The following is a 14,960-nucleotide window of genomic DNA, read 5'->3' as shown; positions in this document are numbered from 1 at the left end:
TATCTGTGGCCATAAAAGAGAGATCAATGCACAAGGGTGTCTCCCATTGCTATTTCCTACACTGTCAGTAAGCTATAGAAGTAGTTTTACAAATTAAGGACTAAGGCCTTTATCCTGGCAAAATGCAATGGTCATTTGCACTGGGTTTTCTGGGATTAATCCTAAATTTTAAAACTGATATCAATGAGTCATTCTAAGTGAGCATGAGTCATTCTAAGTGAGTATCAGTGAATTACAAATTGATTAGTAAACCGTGAAAGCCAGATAATAAACCATGTACTCTGATTTCTGGTACAGCACAGGACATAGAACTTTTTTGAACTAACTGCTTTAAAACAGAATGCAATTTTTAGAGAAACATAAAAACTTGATTTCAAAATAAATAATAAAATCCATCATAATCTCTTTCACCTTGTTTCAATATCTAAGAATTACCTTTGTTATAACACAAGGCTTATTGTTACCCTATCTCAACCTCTGTCCTCTTTTTTTTGCCTTCTGTATGAGCCTTTTATTAAGGTCCCCTGCATGGATTCCTACATAACATGAACATTTTACTACGTTGTCTTCTCTCAGTTAGACTAGATGTCTTCATCTTCTTGTGTCCCTCAGTATAAAGCAAATTTTCCATCCCCATAATTATTCCCATGACTCTTCTCAACTTATCCTGAATTATGGACATCTGAGTTGGGCAAATTCTTACAGCTGCAGAGAGCACACCATACGCAGGCTCATGTAATTGCCCTGTTTTTTGACTACTGGTACACGGATTTCCAACTTTTTCTGGCCCAACATTGCATTAAGTTTGTTTCCAGCCACTGATGCTGGTCCAGACCCTCCAAACATGTTCTACATTAGTTTTCAGTTGTTTCATACCAGGTCAAATTCCTCACAGGCATATGATGACATTACATCAATGCTTCTATATTTATCATCCAGACTTGTTTCCACAGTAAAAGACCTCAAAAATATTCCCAACGCTAACTTCCCACAAGGCCACCATTTCTCACAGTCCTATCATCCTCTTTTATGACCTGAATCCCATTTCAGTTGTTAAGTATTTTGTCCAAGATGACCATCACCACATTCAATCAACACTGGCCAAACATAAACTTGTCTTCCACTTCTAGAACCTCTGAGCTGTTGTGAGATTCATTAAAATCAGTGTTAACGAGCAAAAGTTCCCATCAAGTAATTCAAAAAATTTGTTGATGCATGCAACCAAACTGGCCAAGTATCAGGGATGTCTGTTAGTTTTCACAGTCAGAGACAGCCTATTCTCTATGGCTATGTGAAACCTCACCATTTAATCCATTCACTACATGTCATAACTACTGTTTGTACTGTTCATTTTTAAACAAGGCATAAATGTGAAGCATAAACTATACTCTGAAGAATCTCCAACATGTAGTATCTTTTGCAATTCGTCACAATTCATCCATCTTTAAAGCTAAGCATCACTGTTCTGCCCTCTGCTGCCACAACTAGGGTGTGAATGACTAACCTGGACATTTTAAACAGCTAACAGATCAAAGATGCAAAGATTATCACCATATAGCATTTGCAAGACAATAACCCGTCACATCTTGCTTGGTAATTCTAGACTGCCTCCTCATCTTTTCACATGTAAAGGACACTTCAGTGAAGCCACCCAATGCTATCCAGCCTGTGGCCGTGCTGCAGATCATGTTTTGGAGATCATGCTACCTTTGCAGAGTCTCATTTTAAGTGACTTTATGTGTTCAGAATAAAATAACATTAAGTACAGTAATTTCATCTACTTTAATATTTGCAGAATCCCAAATCTCAAGATGTCTACTCTTTACTACATTTTAGATAGCGATGGAAAACAATCCTGGTATACAGAGCCACAAACAATATTGCAATGCAAAATGTTGATTTGGAAAGGATGAATTACATCAAACAAATTCTAACACCTTGATGAATCTCCAGTTACATTGAATGTTCTGTATTAAGCTGTGAAGAGCTGGATATCTTAGTTGCTGCAGAAAACACAAATATTTAAGTCATTTCTCAGCCCAGTTTGTTCTGGAGCTCTGTCCTTCGAATCCTGACAGCAGCAAATAGTTAGACAGCAAAACAGAATTGTTTTTGACCTGACAAAAAATTACTGACAGGAGTTTTCTTTCTCCAGTCAGGATGTCAGATGTAACCAACTGTGATGGCTCTGAAGCACCACTGCAACAATACAGGACCAGATTCTGGTCATACTTGTATCAACAGGAAACCAGACTAATACCTGGTTTGCCAGTAAATTACCTCTGTCTGACTGATCTGCACCCAAGATCAGACTCTGCATGCACTGGAAGGTAAAACATGATTCTCATCATGGGAATAAAAAGTAACTGATGACAAAAGAAAGAATGAAAGACAGCATTCACTGAAAAGAAAAAAAAAAAAAAAAAGAGGAAATAAAAAAGAAAGCAGTGCCATTCTTTTAAAAGGCTAACATAAGAAGGCAGAGATTTAAAACAAAATACAAAATATGATCTGGTGTCTATTGAGACCATAACCACATCTTTGAAGTTGTTTTTTTTTGTCTACTGATACAGTCACTTCTACAGGGAAAAAAAGTGTGCATGTGGTAGAACAGAGACAGGATCTTGGTATGTTTTCCTTTGAAATATAAAGACAGTGTGTCATATAGCACAACAAGCCTACAAGCAAATTAGATTTTATCTCCCCTAGAAAACCCCAAGTTGAATGAATGAAGAACCAGCAAAGTCAAGCACTTCAAAATCCTCACCATCTGTGGTTGCCCGCTCTGCACACCCTGGTCCAGGTCACAGGCTGTTTCCCACAAGAGAAATCTATCCATCATTTCAGCAAAGCCCTAAGTTACCCCACAGATGGACACCAGGAGCAAAGTAACTGCCTGTCACCTGCTTTCAGTAAATTATTTACTGCTGAATTGCAGATCAAACCTTAAGACTGCCACTGCTGGAAGCAGGTGTAATGGGGAAAAGCCCTTTTCCATCATTACACTCTAGCTAAGCTGTAACAAGCACCTGCGGAAATAGGGAAGAAAAAAAAAAAAAGCAAGCCTGAAGCATGAATGCTCTGACTGAAGGTAAACATGCAAAACAGCACAGGAGCTAATCAATCCATGCTAATGGCATTCCTAGCAGCAGATGCTGAATCCACAATCAGGCGCTGGAGTAAACACACAGATATGTTGGTGTACAAACACTCTGGTTTTGTCAATCAGCAGCAGAAGCAAGAGGGCAATCAGCACAAACCATTGATACCTGGTTCCCCCTTCGATGTGCAAAGTATTAGGACATTGAAATGAGATATAGATTTATTCTCATTTGTATTACACAGAATCACAGAATTTCTAGGTTGGAAGAGACCTCAAGATCATCAAGTCCAACCTCTGACCTAACGCTAACAGTCCCCACTAAACCATATCCCTAAACTCTACATCTAAACGTCTTTTAAAGACTAATCCACATTTAAAATACCCTGGACACCAAGGCCAATGTTGTCTTTAGGGTGGTCTGGGGTCTGCTGTCTTCAGTCTTCTTAATGTATTTGGTCAGGTTATTGCAGCTGAATGGATTGATATAAATCAGTAAAACAGCAATTATTCATCCACCTTCTTCATGCTTTGAATCAACAGGAGCATTATACTTCTGCCTTCTACCCAGTTCTCCTCCCTTGTTCTTGTGGTGCATTGGCCTCCAGTAGAGATTTTCCTTAGATTAAAAACATACTTAGTCAATACTCACCTTGCATTACTTAATAAAGTGTCTGCCGCTGACACTTCACGTGCATTAATAGCATTTACATGGGGATACAGAGGCTAGGTCAAAAGCAGTCATTACAAAACTATTTCAAAAACTCCTAACCTGCCTCTCTCACCACTGAAAGATCAGAAAGAATATTTTTCATGTTGAAAATCGACAGCTTGATACTGCAGCACATCGTTTCAGTTCTGCTTCAGCCAGCACCTGCCTGCATGCCGTGGAGCAGTGAAAACCAACCCCTTGCGCTCAGCCACTTGCAAACATTAACTTCCCTCAAGATATCCTCAAGTGCCCTGAGCCGAAACCAAATTTAAAGCAACGAGGTGAAAGCAAACAGACCAGATAGACAAGATTTTGTGTGATTTCCAGATCCAAAACACAGCTTTTTTTCACATGAGGCTCCTGAAATTCCACGCAACCCATAGGGAGTCTGTCTGTGGACTGTCTTCATGAGCCTAGGAGGTGTGCAGGACTCCCTGAGAGCTCCTGTGGGCACAGAACATCTCACCCTTGCTCTGAGCCTCTCACATAAAAACAGTCCTGAACCCTTCCTGTGCCTACCCCAAGGAAATACAACAGTCTTTTCCTTCTTTTTACCTTCAGGCCCTCCCTGCCTTCCTTCCCGACATCTTATTTATTCTCCACTTCCCATCCCGGAGGGTGCCTCGGTCCTCCCTGGCTGCAGTGCTCGTTTAATGCTCTGCTCTGCAGCACCCATCCCATCCCGTCTCCCACCAGTGCTCCCTCTGGCTTTTGCAGGGGGGGGCTCAGCAAACCCCACAGCCCAGGAGCAGGATCCTGCACTGATCCACAGCAACCTATGAATTCCAACCTCGGATGCAGCTCTTTTTGTACTCTCTTACTTTTAGTAAGAAGTCCGAGCTAAAATGCAAAGCTAGTCTGGCTTTCTAAAATGTCCTTGCACCAATGCTGGCTGTAACATATGACTTACCTAAACAAAATGCAGAAGACTGAGGTTTCAGTCTTGAAAACTTTCTTAAGTCACCTTAGTCTTTCCCATGAAAACCTGAGGTATAACTAAGTGTAGCTCCTCATGGCATCATGAATTAAACACAACCTTCACTGGCTAAACTGTATTTCCATCTCACTTTAAAAAAAAATAAAAATACATGTATATATATATATACACACCACTGAAAGGCATATTATATCGGAATATTCTTTAATTTGTTGTAAACAAGGCTGAATTCGTTCTTCATTTTGATGTTCACTGAGGAATCCTATAACTCCACTAAAACTTCTGCACTAAACAAACTCAACCTTGAATTGTTTTTCTGCTTGCATGAATAGTCCCTCTTGCCTATCATTTTGCTCGCATTGAACACTTATGAAAAGGCAATTTAAACCCTCACTGCATTCTCAGAGTGGCTGTAGAGCTCAGCCAACAGCGTATTAGGTGAATGTCTGCTCTGAAAGAGCACCCATCACTTCCAGGTGCTCTCTTCAAGGCCAGACCCTTGCTTCCGTGATGCAGAAAGAATCTGGCTGCTTACATTTTCCAGCTAAAATCACCACTGTGCTCTCCTGGAGATCAGCCACTCGATCTTACCTCTCTTAGCAGACCTGTGGGTTTTAGGCAGCATAAGGCAATACAAGAAACAGTGCATCTTAAGAAAGAAAAGAAGATACTACTTGACAGCTCTGCAAATCAGAGTAAAATTGTGGGTGGCATGCGATTCACTTTGCTTGAGTTATGCTAACAGGCAAGAGAGGTCTAAAAATGTCACATGAAGACCTCAGAAGCGAGAAAAGATTCAGAGCTTTCCACAGAGAGGAGTCAGAAAGCCAGCTCAGATGCAAACCAGCCAAATTACGTCCGAATTACCTCACCCTGTTTTTACTCTTTCCTGAGCATCTTACTATGGTCAGTTTGGGGCACTGAAGAGGAAGAGAAAGGTGAGCAGATATTCAAGTCCTATCAGGACTTGACAGCTCTCAGGAGGTGCTGTTTGTATGTTTCCAGCCTTCCTGGCTCCATACAGGAGATCCCAACTTGGACATAAGCCTTTTTGTGACCAGTCACTTGTCACTTGTTCGACAGCACGGTTTATGAATACAGGACTGAGCCGGTGTCAGTCAGCTTGGACAGCAATAGGGCACCACCAGGTGGGATAACTCTGCTTTCTGGGCTGCCTCTGAGGTCAGAGGGAACCTGGCCATGACATAACGGTGCAGCTCGTTCCTCCAAGGAATACTCCTTGGACTGTCTTGGAAAATGTGGGCACCCTAGCAGACCTTATGGAGGTGAGCACCACTTGAAGTGACATGCTTGGTCTTCAAAGTCCTGAGCTGCACACCCATCCCAGGGGTTGGGCCTCTCCATTTTGGCCTTGAACACCATCTTGGGATGGAAAGGATGCTGGTCTTAGGTGGCCTTCTGGTTTGAAGAGTTACATCTGTTCTTCCACAAACATTTGTATTAGGAATACATTCATTAATTTACCTTCTAGAAATAACTTCCCTTTTCCTCTTTCTCTGCTATCCCCTCTGTTCACTTCATCTATGTTCCAGACCTCCACAAAAGCTGTCTTTGTTAGGCCAATGCCTATTTTTCAGATCTGGAACTATCTCAATGTACATATTTCACCAACTCACCACTGATTTCCAACTCTCTTTTTTAAAAGCTTCTCTTCTGTTTTCCTGTCTCTTTTAATTTCACTCTCACTTCTATCCAGAATAATTTCACCCTAAGATGCACTTTGGGAAACATTTTGCATGAAACTGCAGGCAATCTGTCGAAGACACAGTCGTTTAATAAAGCTTCACATGTTTTCTTATTTGCTTTCCTCTCAGTGATAAATGACTTGCATGAAATGCAAAACCTTTTCTCAAATCATCATTCTACACACACTGACCAATTTCGGCATTTCAGTATGTTGCAACTATTAACTACGTTTATACACATGAAATTTACCAGCCTAATACTCCATGCAGATAAGCCATGAGGACAATAAAATTAGAAAGGTCCCCTTTCTTAGACGTAATCTGCTCTGTTCTGCCATGTGTGGCCAGATCAAAACTTCCTACTTCCTACAATTTGGCCCTGGATATAACTGTAAAAGACACTTCAGATCAAGACAAAACACTAAAACAAAATATTAAAAGCTGAAGAGTGAGAATTTTTTTCATCAGGACTACAGTAAAGTTAAAATTTAAGGCTTGGGCTAACAAGATACTTTGATTTTCTCTTCTCAGTACTGAATTTTTATTTATAAGATTCAAGGTTGTGTGTCTGTATGCATTTAACTTCCTTTAAGTTTCCGCTTCTAAAGTTAGATCCTTCCTCTGAGGCTACACAGAGTATTCATCACTTGTTCTCCTGATCCGTTCCGGGGTCTTGGATGAATCAGAGTTTACATGGTGGAACAGAACATGAGGCACTTTTTAATGGAAAATTTAGGAAGTCGTAAAAAAATACATAATTTGCTCTTCCAAGGCATTCTGGCCTTTTTGAAGAGTGGATATTTGTGCCCCTCCTTAAAACTTCCATGATTTAGCAGGAAATGATTACACCTGTTACAGTGAAAATCTTTTCCACATCTTATTTCCTGAACAAATTTATTTTATAAATCATTGTTTCCGTAACTGAAATATGCTTATCTTGCTTAAATGGAATTATTTTTGTTACAGGCTTGAGAAGAAAATCATTGTAACCTTGCAAGAATGAACATTGCAGTGAGATGTACGGTTGATTTAGCATAGCTGTAATCTGCATTGCAGGGCAATGCTTTTTCTTGCTTGTATAGGGCAGGTATATTCAATAACATACAGTAAGCACTAAGTTGGGTAAAGATTAAAGATTAAATGTTCAGCATTTCCATCCATAAGGAGTTACTAACTCTACAGAACGTTTTTAGAATATATTAATATTTTAACTCTTGACCAGTACCTGCACATTAGCTACACTTTGAACTAGCTGAATCTAGCATTGATTTAGCTCCATAATGAGCCATAGCTGTGCTTCAAAGGGTATCAGTGCTACGATTTGGTATTCAGCATATACACAGGGATCAAAAAATAGCCTGGATTTTCCATTCCTTATTTGAAGCAGGTGCTGCTATGGAATTTGGCCGTCTTCTGATCACTTTCAAGGATCATCCGTTGACTTTACAAGCAACAGAAAGGAAAACAGAGACTGGTTCCTCACAAATACCACGAACACTGAGATGTTCAGTTGCTACTAGCTTCAGTGTATTGCAGTTGATTTATATAAATCAAAAGAGTCATCCTGACTTTTATAAGACTACAAGAACTATGTACTACTACTCCTTGGAGCAAACAAGAAGACAGCCTTCTGGCACAGTATCTTTACTGGTATTTTTTGACTAGGAAATGTACTTTTTATGGGCTTCCTACAGCATTTAGAAGAAAGGACTAGTACACATTCTCTGGAGATAAAAGGGTGACATTAGGAACATAATAGCTGACCCATTTCAGCGGTATGCTCCTCCTCAGGAAAAACATAGCAAGACCAGCAAGACCACAAATACTGACCAACAAGCCAATATTTTGTACAACGACTATATGGAGCCCTGGTGACACCTGGGCTCAAACTGCACCTGTTGTCAGCAAGATGAATGAGAAGATATGAATGCTCTTATTTCACCCCAAAAGCTGCATTTCTACTGTTCATAGGCGAAAACATTCTATTAAAGAGAATGACTGTTACATTACTGACTAAGAAAAGATTATAAAGGGCAACTTTTTTAGAGCATTGAGAGCAAAAAATAATGCTTTCTAACCTCACTGACATTTTTGTGAACAGGTTTCATTTACATCTTTGTTTCTGTTCTGTTAAAGTTCTTAATGAGCATTTTCATTCACTTACTATTATTGGAAAGGAAAAAATAACAAATACATGTAAGGTCAACAATTGACATACTCCTTGTTTTCAAGATTTAGTGTTGTGTTTTTTTTTTTTTTTCCTTTAACACTGAGAACGTGAGCATTCTTAAAAATGAGCAGTTAATACCTCATTGAAATAAAAAATTGGATTTATGTTGAGATTGAGATAGCTGTTGATGCACAGAGCAAAACTAGACAATATCATTTGATAATGACCTCCATGCAAATAGACATTTTAGACAAATAGCCCCATGCTGCACTTGCTGCACATGAAAAATATTTTCCAAAACTGAAACAGCAAGATTTAAAGAAAAAATACTTGCTTTTAGCCTTTTTAATGAGCATTAATATGCTCTCAACACACTGTAATAGGCTGTGACTAAGAAGCTCTGATACAGTGAGAAAACTCTTGTGTTTCTTACTCACACTGTTTGCTTTAAAATTAAAGCTGGGCAGGCTCTGTGCAACCTGCATCCAAATTAATCTTGACAATCTTCTAGAAAATCTCTATTAAAGCTCAAAGCTTAAGAGCTTAATATGTGCATAGCTTCTGCTTTGGAAGAGAGCCAGGGACTCTAACCCCCAGAACTGATCTTATATACATTTTTTGGTTTCATTCACCAGCACACAAAAAAGGCCAATGCTTGTTAACATTTTAATTCATGATTTTTTAAATGCTTTCAACACAGCAACAGGTTTTGTTTCCTCTCATGAGCTTGCTTGTGAATAACCACAAACAGACTCCTGGAAAAAGCTAGACTTTGATCACTGCACTTGCATGTAATCTCTGAGCAGCAGAACATCTCCATGGAGCTCCAGGTCCACCCTAGGGCAACATCTTGTCCTCATCAGAGGCCATGATGCCTGGCCAATTATTTTAGTTCTACTATTTCATTGTTATTACTACTAACCTTTTAATATTTTTAAATCATCTCTGAAGCCTTACCTGCAGATCTCTGGTCTGTGACTGTGGTCACCCTCCTGGGCCCCTGCAGGACAACCCAATTATGTGACTCCCAGCTAGGAGTGTCATGAGGGTTTCTTTAGTATTGATATGTTATTTTTACTAACTCCCTTTTCCTCCAGTGGTAACTGAAGAAAAACTAATTTTAGGTTGAATGAATACAGGCTGCTCCTAGAGTTTATGAAAGCCTGAGTGATTGTACTGTGCATGTTCTTCTATTTTTATAAGTCTTATGTTTGAAAATACATTAAAAGTTCAGAAACAGAAGTAAATAAAGGTAAAAATCAAGTGATCCCATGCTAGGTAGACTTGTTATCTGTCATTTGACATAGCTGCATGGAATTAGTGTTAAAAACATTCCTTTACAGGTGGTGCGTCATTACTCAGTTTGCAAACTGTAAAATCTTCTAGGTCTTATAAGAGTAAATTTCTCTGAAAACCTCTGTTTGGGAAAAATTAAGCAACTTATTTTGGAAATTACACAATCAGTTTTAAAACGTTTCCCTGTGTTGAAAATTAGCTGAATCCAAAATAGAAAAGAGAGAAATCAAGCACAGCCTACTGCTGGAGAGAGGTAGAGGAAAAGGAGCCCAAATCTGAAGGGTTTTGTTCCTTTCCCCGTCCACCAGCAAAAGAAATCACCTCTCTGGTATGTTACTCCTCATTACTTTTGCACAGAGAGGTCCTCAGCTCGGGAGGGAAATTTTTCAGCCAGGAACGTTTTGATCTGGGACAAACCCATTGCAGGAATGACTTGGTAACGATGGGATTATGATGGGATTACTTTCAACATCACTGACTTGGGCAATTTTTTTCTCTAGGATTCAGTGATGTTATGCTCCTATTTGCTATTACTTTGCTGACATGAAGCATAGCCAGTTCTTCACTGCTATGGCAGAGCTGAATTATTGGGATATTAGCCATTGCTTTGGTAAGGAGGATTTGTCATAGTTTGGGATAGCGGCACTAACTGAATGGCACTTGTGAGACTGAGGCCAAATTTAAGGAGTGAAAGACTTGGCTTTATGCCTTTCTTGCTACTCATCTAAACCGTGTTTTACAGAAACCTGTGGCTTTTGCTTCACTAGAAACTTGCTTTTTGCCTCTGGAAGTACAAAAATACACTTTGAATGGACTTGCTTCTACAACACTTTGCAAACCAGATGTTTCCCTGGGGAGGTTTTTATTTTGATGGGTATTTTCTGTAATAACGTAAGCTTTGAATGAGTCATAGCAAAGCTTTTTCTTTTACAAGAAGGCTGCGTGACTCTGCAAATGAATAACTTGCAATGGGAATGAAACTAAAGAGCAGCACAATTCCTCTTGGTGATTGCCCTGCCTTTGGCTGAAGGATACTGCTTACAGATGGTTAAACAGCAAATAAAAAGAGATGAAAAGCACACAAATCAAATACTGCATTCACAAAAAGTCAAAGATGAGGATGGCAATTTCACTGTATTTCTTATAAAGCAAACAAGTGTCATACCTTTTTAAAAATTCCATATACTCAGTATGCTTGATGAGGCCTGTCCTCATCATTATTGTTTGAAAACATTGCCGATCAATAGCCCAAAGTTTCACATTTACGAGAGCTGGAAAAAAAAAAAAAAAAAAACAAGACAAGGGGAAAAACATGATTAGCAAAATTTCAAAATTTGAAAACCTATTGTGAACTGCAGAGGAGACAAATTAATTCATGAGAAAGCATGAAAATGGGTACACACTTCAAATCAGTAACATAAAACTCATCCGCTAGACAATGGATTAAGCATGCACTGAAATGATGCAATATATGTATCTAACTTAATCCTCATTTTTATCTGTACAGCACATGGGTTTTGGAAAGGTTGCCTAAAACCAATAGTATCATTGAAATGGGGAGAAGTCAGTGCAGGCTGAAAGCAGGCAAGAAATAAGGGTCTGGATTCATCATTATGTGGGACATATCATTTTCTATGCATGGCTAACAACGAGTGATTTGGGGAAATTTGTAGCGTATAATCACGTTTCAGAGGCAGAAAAATTCATTATGTTTCATCCTACCCCCCATTGTACATGACAAATTTCTCATTGACCTTGAGAGGTTTTCATGAGAATCCTGTTATATCCTAATAATTGAATGTGTAGTGATTTTGGAGGTGTGAATATTTTTTTTCCAACTTTGGTAGTCACATCTCTGATAAGTTCCAAGACTTCAATGTCACGTGTGATATACTACACTATATATTTCAGAAGCAAGAGTCCCCTTGTAAAACCAAATATTAAAATTAGCATGGCATTAACATTGCAATACGTTCAAGGAAAACAGTATAATGCGAATTGGATGTACAGAACACAAAATAGTTCAAATTTTCTTCTTGGAAGCAGTTTAGACATTTATGCTAACTATAAATGTTTTAATACACAGTATTTCTGATAGAGTTACTCCTCAGAGAAACAGTTCAAGTAAACAAACCTACTCTGAAGACCTCTGCACTTGTATTTTTTTCAAAGAGTAATTGCAATAAATTTCATCCTCATATCCCATTTCACTACAGGGAAAAGAAATTAGCAAAAAGCATTTCAACAAAATATTTAAAAATATTCTTATGAATAAAATCCAATAAACTACTTTGTTTTTATTTGTTATTCCTTTAGTTCATAAATACTCTAGTTAATGAGTTTTTCTCCATAACAACATTAATAGGAAGTAAAACCTTAAAAATGTAAATTTCAATTTTTCTTCTCAAATTACATCACAGAACCAAGTGAATGTATTAGAACACTGGAAACCTGCTTTTCAAGTCTAATTTTTAAGACAGAGGTTCCTTTCTGAGAAATGATTTTAATTTTACAATTACATTAATTGGAAAGAATGATCTGTAGCTGTAGTATGAGTTATTTCTGTTAATTATATATATATATATAGTCTTTCTTCAGAATGGAAAAGCCAAGCAATATGAATGGGATCTCATTTTTTCAGTGTTTTTTTTTTTTTTTTTTCCCTCTCTTGTACAAAATTGGCATTTAAACTGTTTTTAGATGAGCTCTGTTCTAGAAGAAAAAAAAAATGTTATTCAACAGAGTGGCAGGGGATACTGAAAAGGACAGGCTCCCACTGTATTTGCTGGTGATGATGGGGCCTGACATCAAGTCATTAAAAACTCTGCCAATCTCAGTAAATTCACTGAGAGCAGGAAAATATGAACTTGTAAAGTAGGTGCTTTCTGTCAGATGTGAAGAAGTGTAACTAGCCTGGCCGTTTCATTTTTTGTTGTTGTTGTTGTTGTTTTGTTTTATTTTGTTTTGTTTTTATTCAGTATGATGCATGATTGTCACAAAAAGCAGAAAGGCAACTTGATTGGTTGTGAATGGTAAAAACACTGATAACTGACTATTTAAAGGAATAGATTAGTGATTGTGACAAAAATGAATGAAATACTTTGGACTAAAATGTCCAACAGCAGGACAACACAGAGCCCTAGCGTGAACAAATACTATAAACATATCTTAGTAGTTCATCAGAAATAGGTATTTCTTCATGTGCTGACATTCTTTAGTGAGAAATTAGACACTTTGCCTATATTGTTTTCATACAATTTTCATAGCAAAGGCATAACTGTTAAGCTGACACCACTAGTTGAGTAAGCTCAGAAGACAGCAAATACCAGAATTTTAATTTCTTTCTATTGACTCCTGTAATTCTGAATTTGTATCCTTCCTACAAATAACTCTGCTGCTTCACAACATATTCATGTTAACATATTTATCATATTATGCAAACAAATAACACTGAAAAATGGGATTTTCATTGCAGTACTAATTCTGACCAGCTGGTCTGTAACGGATGCATTCGATTGGCACCTGGAAGCAAGTTCCTGTTGGTATCCATCACACAATTCCAGAGCAAGTACCACCTGCAAAGCCTCCAAAAGGCAGAGCTTCCCCTCCTTGGCAGAGATCAGCTGGTCAAACACATTTATAGGAGGTACAGTATTACTGCCTTAAATCTGTGACTGATGGTTATCAGCTAACTCTTCTTTCTATTTCAGGCATTTCAAGAATGATGAACACACATGGTGTATTTTCCTCCCCACAATGGATTCAGATGTAGCTGCAAAGATACCACCTATCTCTGAGGCCCACACTGGTACCAATGAGACAGATAAGCAGCCAACGCTCACTTATCCCCCTCTGATCCACAGGCACTTTATGAAGCACTACATCTTTTTTGATATCAATCCCCAAAGACCACAAAGTCACTGCTGCGCAGCACATGCTGTGCATGCTCGTACTCGGTCTTTTAATGCAGTTAGGTAAATGGCAAATGTAATTTAGTACCTCTCAAGCAAAACAAGGACCCATTTATTTCTGTTAGAAATTGCTCTGTAAGACAAATCTCTGCAGCTGGCAGGGTTCATGAGAACACAGGACCAGAGGTTTATTTAATGAGTCTAGAAAAAGTCACGTCCCTCATACACTCAACTTAAATATACATATATATTTGTATGTATATAACTGTATACATATAACTATGCATACTTACACACACACATACTTTTATATAACCTGTTACTACATATACAGGTGCGTACTAGCTCCCTAACAAAGGCCATGCAGCTCAGGTAAAGGTAAGTGCAGACAATGCACTTTTGTGCCACTAATTATAATAATTGCTGGTGCTTTATATTCACATTTCTCGTGCCTGATGATAAACAGATGTGTTAATAATGGCTAATCACAGTAGAGCTTCAAATGTCAATAAGACCCTTATAATCAGGTGTGAGCATCATCTCCTGTTATGCTTAAAATCCTCTGTGAATGTGTTAGAGGGTTACTGCATGAGCAGTATGAGTTCTGTAAGATTTGTGGATATTAACAACTTCAGAGAGAGAGATTTAGGAATGCCCCATGATGAAAGCTATGTACATGGCATGTATACCATGAAGTCAATTCCAAAATGAGTAACCAAGTTAGAAAAGATACTGAGAGGTGATGCAGGGATTTTGGGGTCCCTCCCTCTGCAAAGAGCATGTTTTGTACACTGGCAATAGAATTTTTTGCGAAGAGTGATTTCAGGAGAGTACCTTATTCTCTGACTGTAAAAATAAAAAACATAAGGGAATGTGATAAATAACACACTGAAAACAGATGTGTGTATGTTTATCTGTAACAGGGGCTTCATAAGCCTACTCAATAATATAAAATATTATACTGCAATCAAAGGAGCTAAATGGAGTTACATCACAATTAAAGTTTATTGGTTCTTTCATATTTTTTCATACTAAAATGTTATAGCTGGGGTTTAGTTTTATCTTTATAACAGCACATAATACAATCACTGATCATCCTAGAGGCCGCTAAAATTTCAGCTGGCACCA

General features: G+C 38.3%; 1 protein-coding gene across 5 annotated transcripts in view; it reads right to left on the bottom strand.

Annotated features, from left to right (window-relative positions):
• Positions 1 to 14,960, bottom strand: part of PRKG1 (protein kinase cGMP-dependent 1) — a 467,251-nt gene that overhangs the window by 192,310 nt on the left and 259,981 nt on the right. For all 5 annotated transcript variants that reach the window (XM_082764357.1, XM_082764356.1, XM_082764358.1 and 2 more), the window contains one exon: positions 11,087 to 11,192. In XM_082764357.1, coding sequence (XP_082620483.1) covers positions 11,087 to 11,192 — 106 coding nt within the window. The remainder of the gene's footprint in view (positions 1 to 11,086; positions 11,193 to 14,960) is intronic.

Source organism: Aythya marila, assembly GCF_965140915.1.
Source record: "Aythya marila genome assembly, chromosome: 7".
Lineage (NCBI taxonomy): Eukaryota > Metazoa > Chordata > Aves > Anseriformes > Anatidae > Aythya > Aythya marila.
This window is presented reverse-complemented; position numbering and strand designations above follow the sequence as displayed.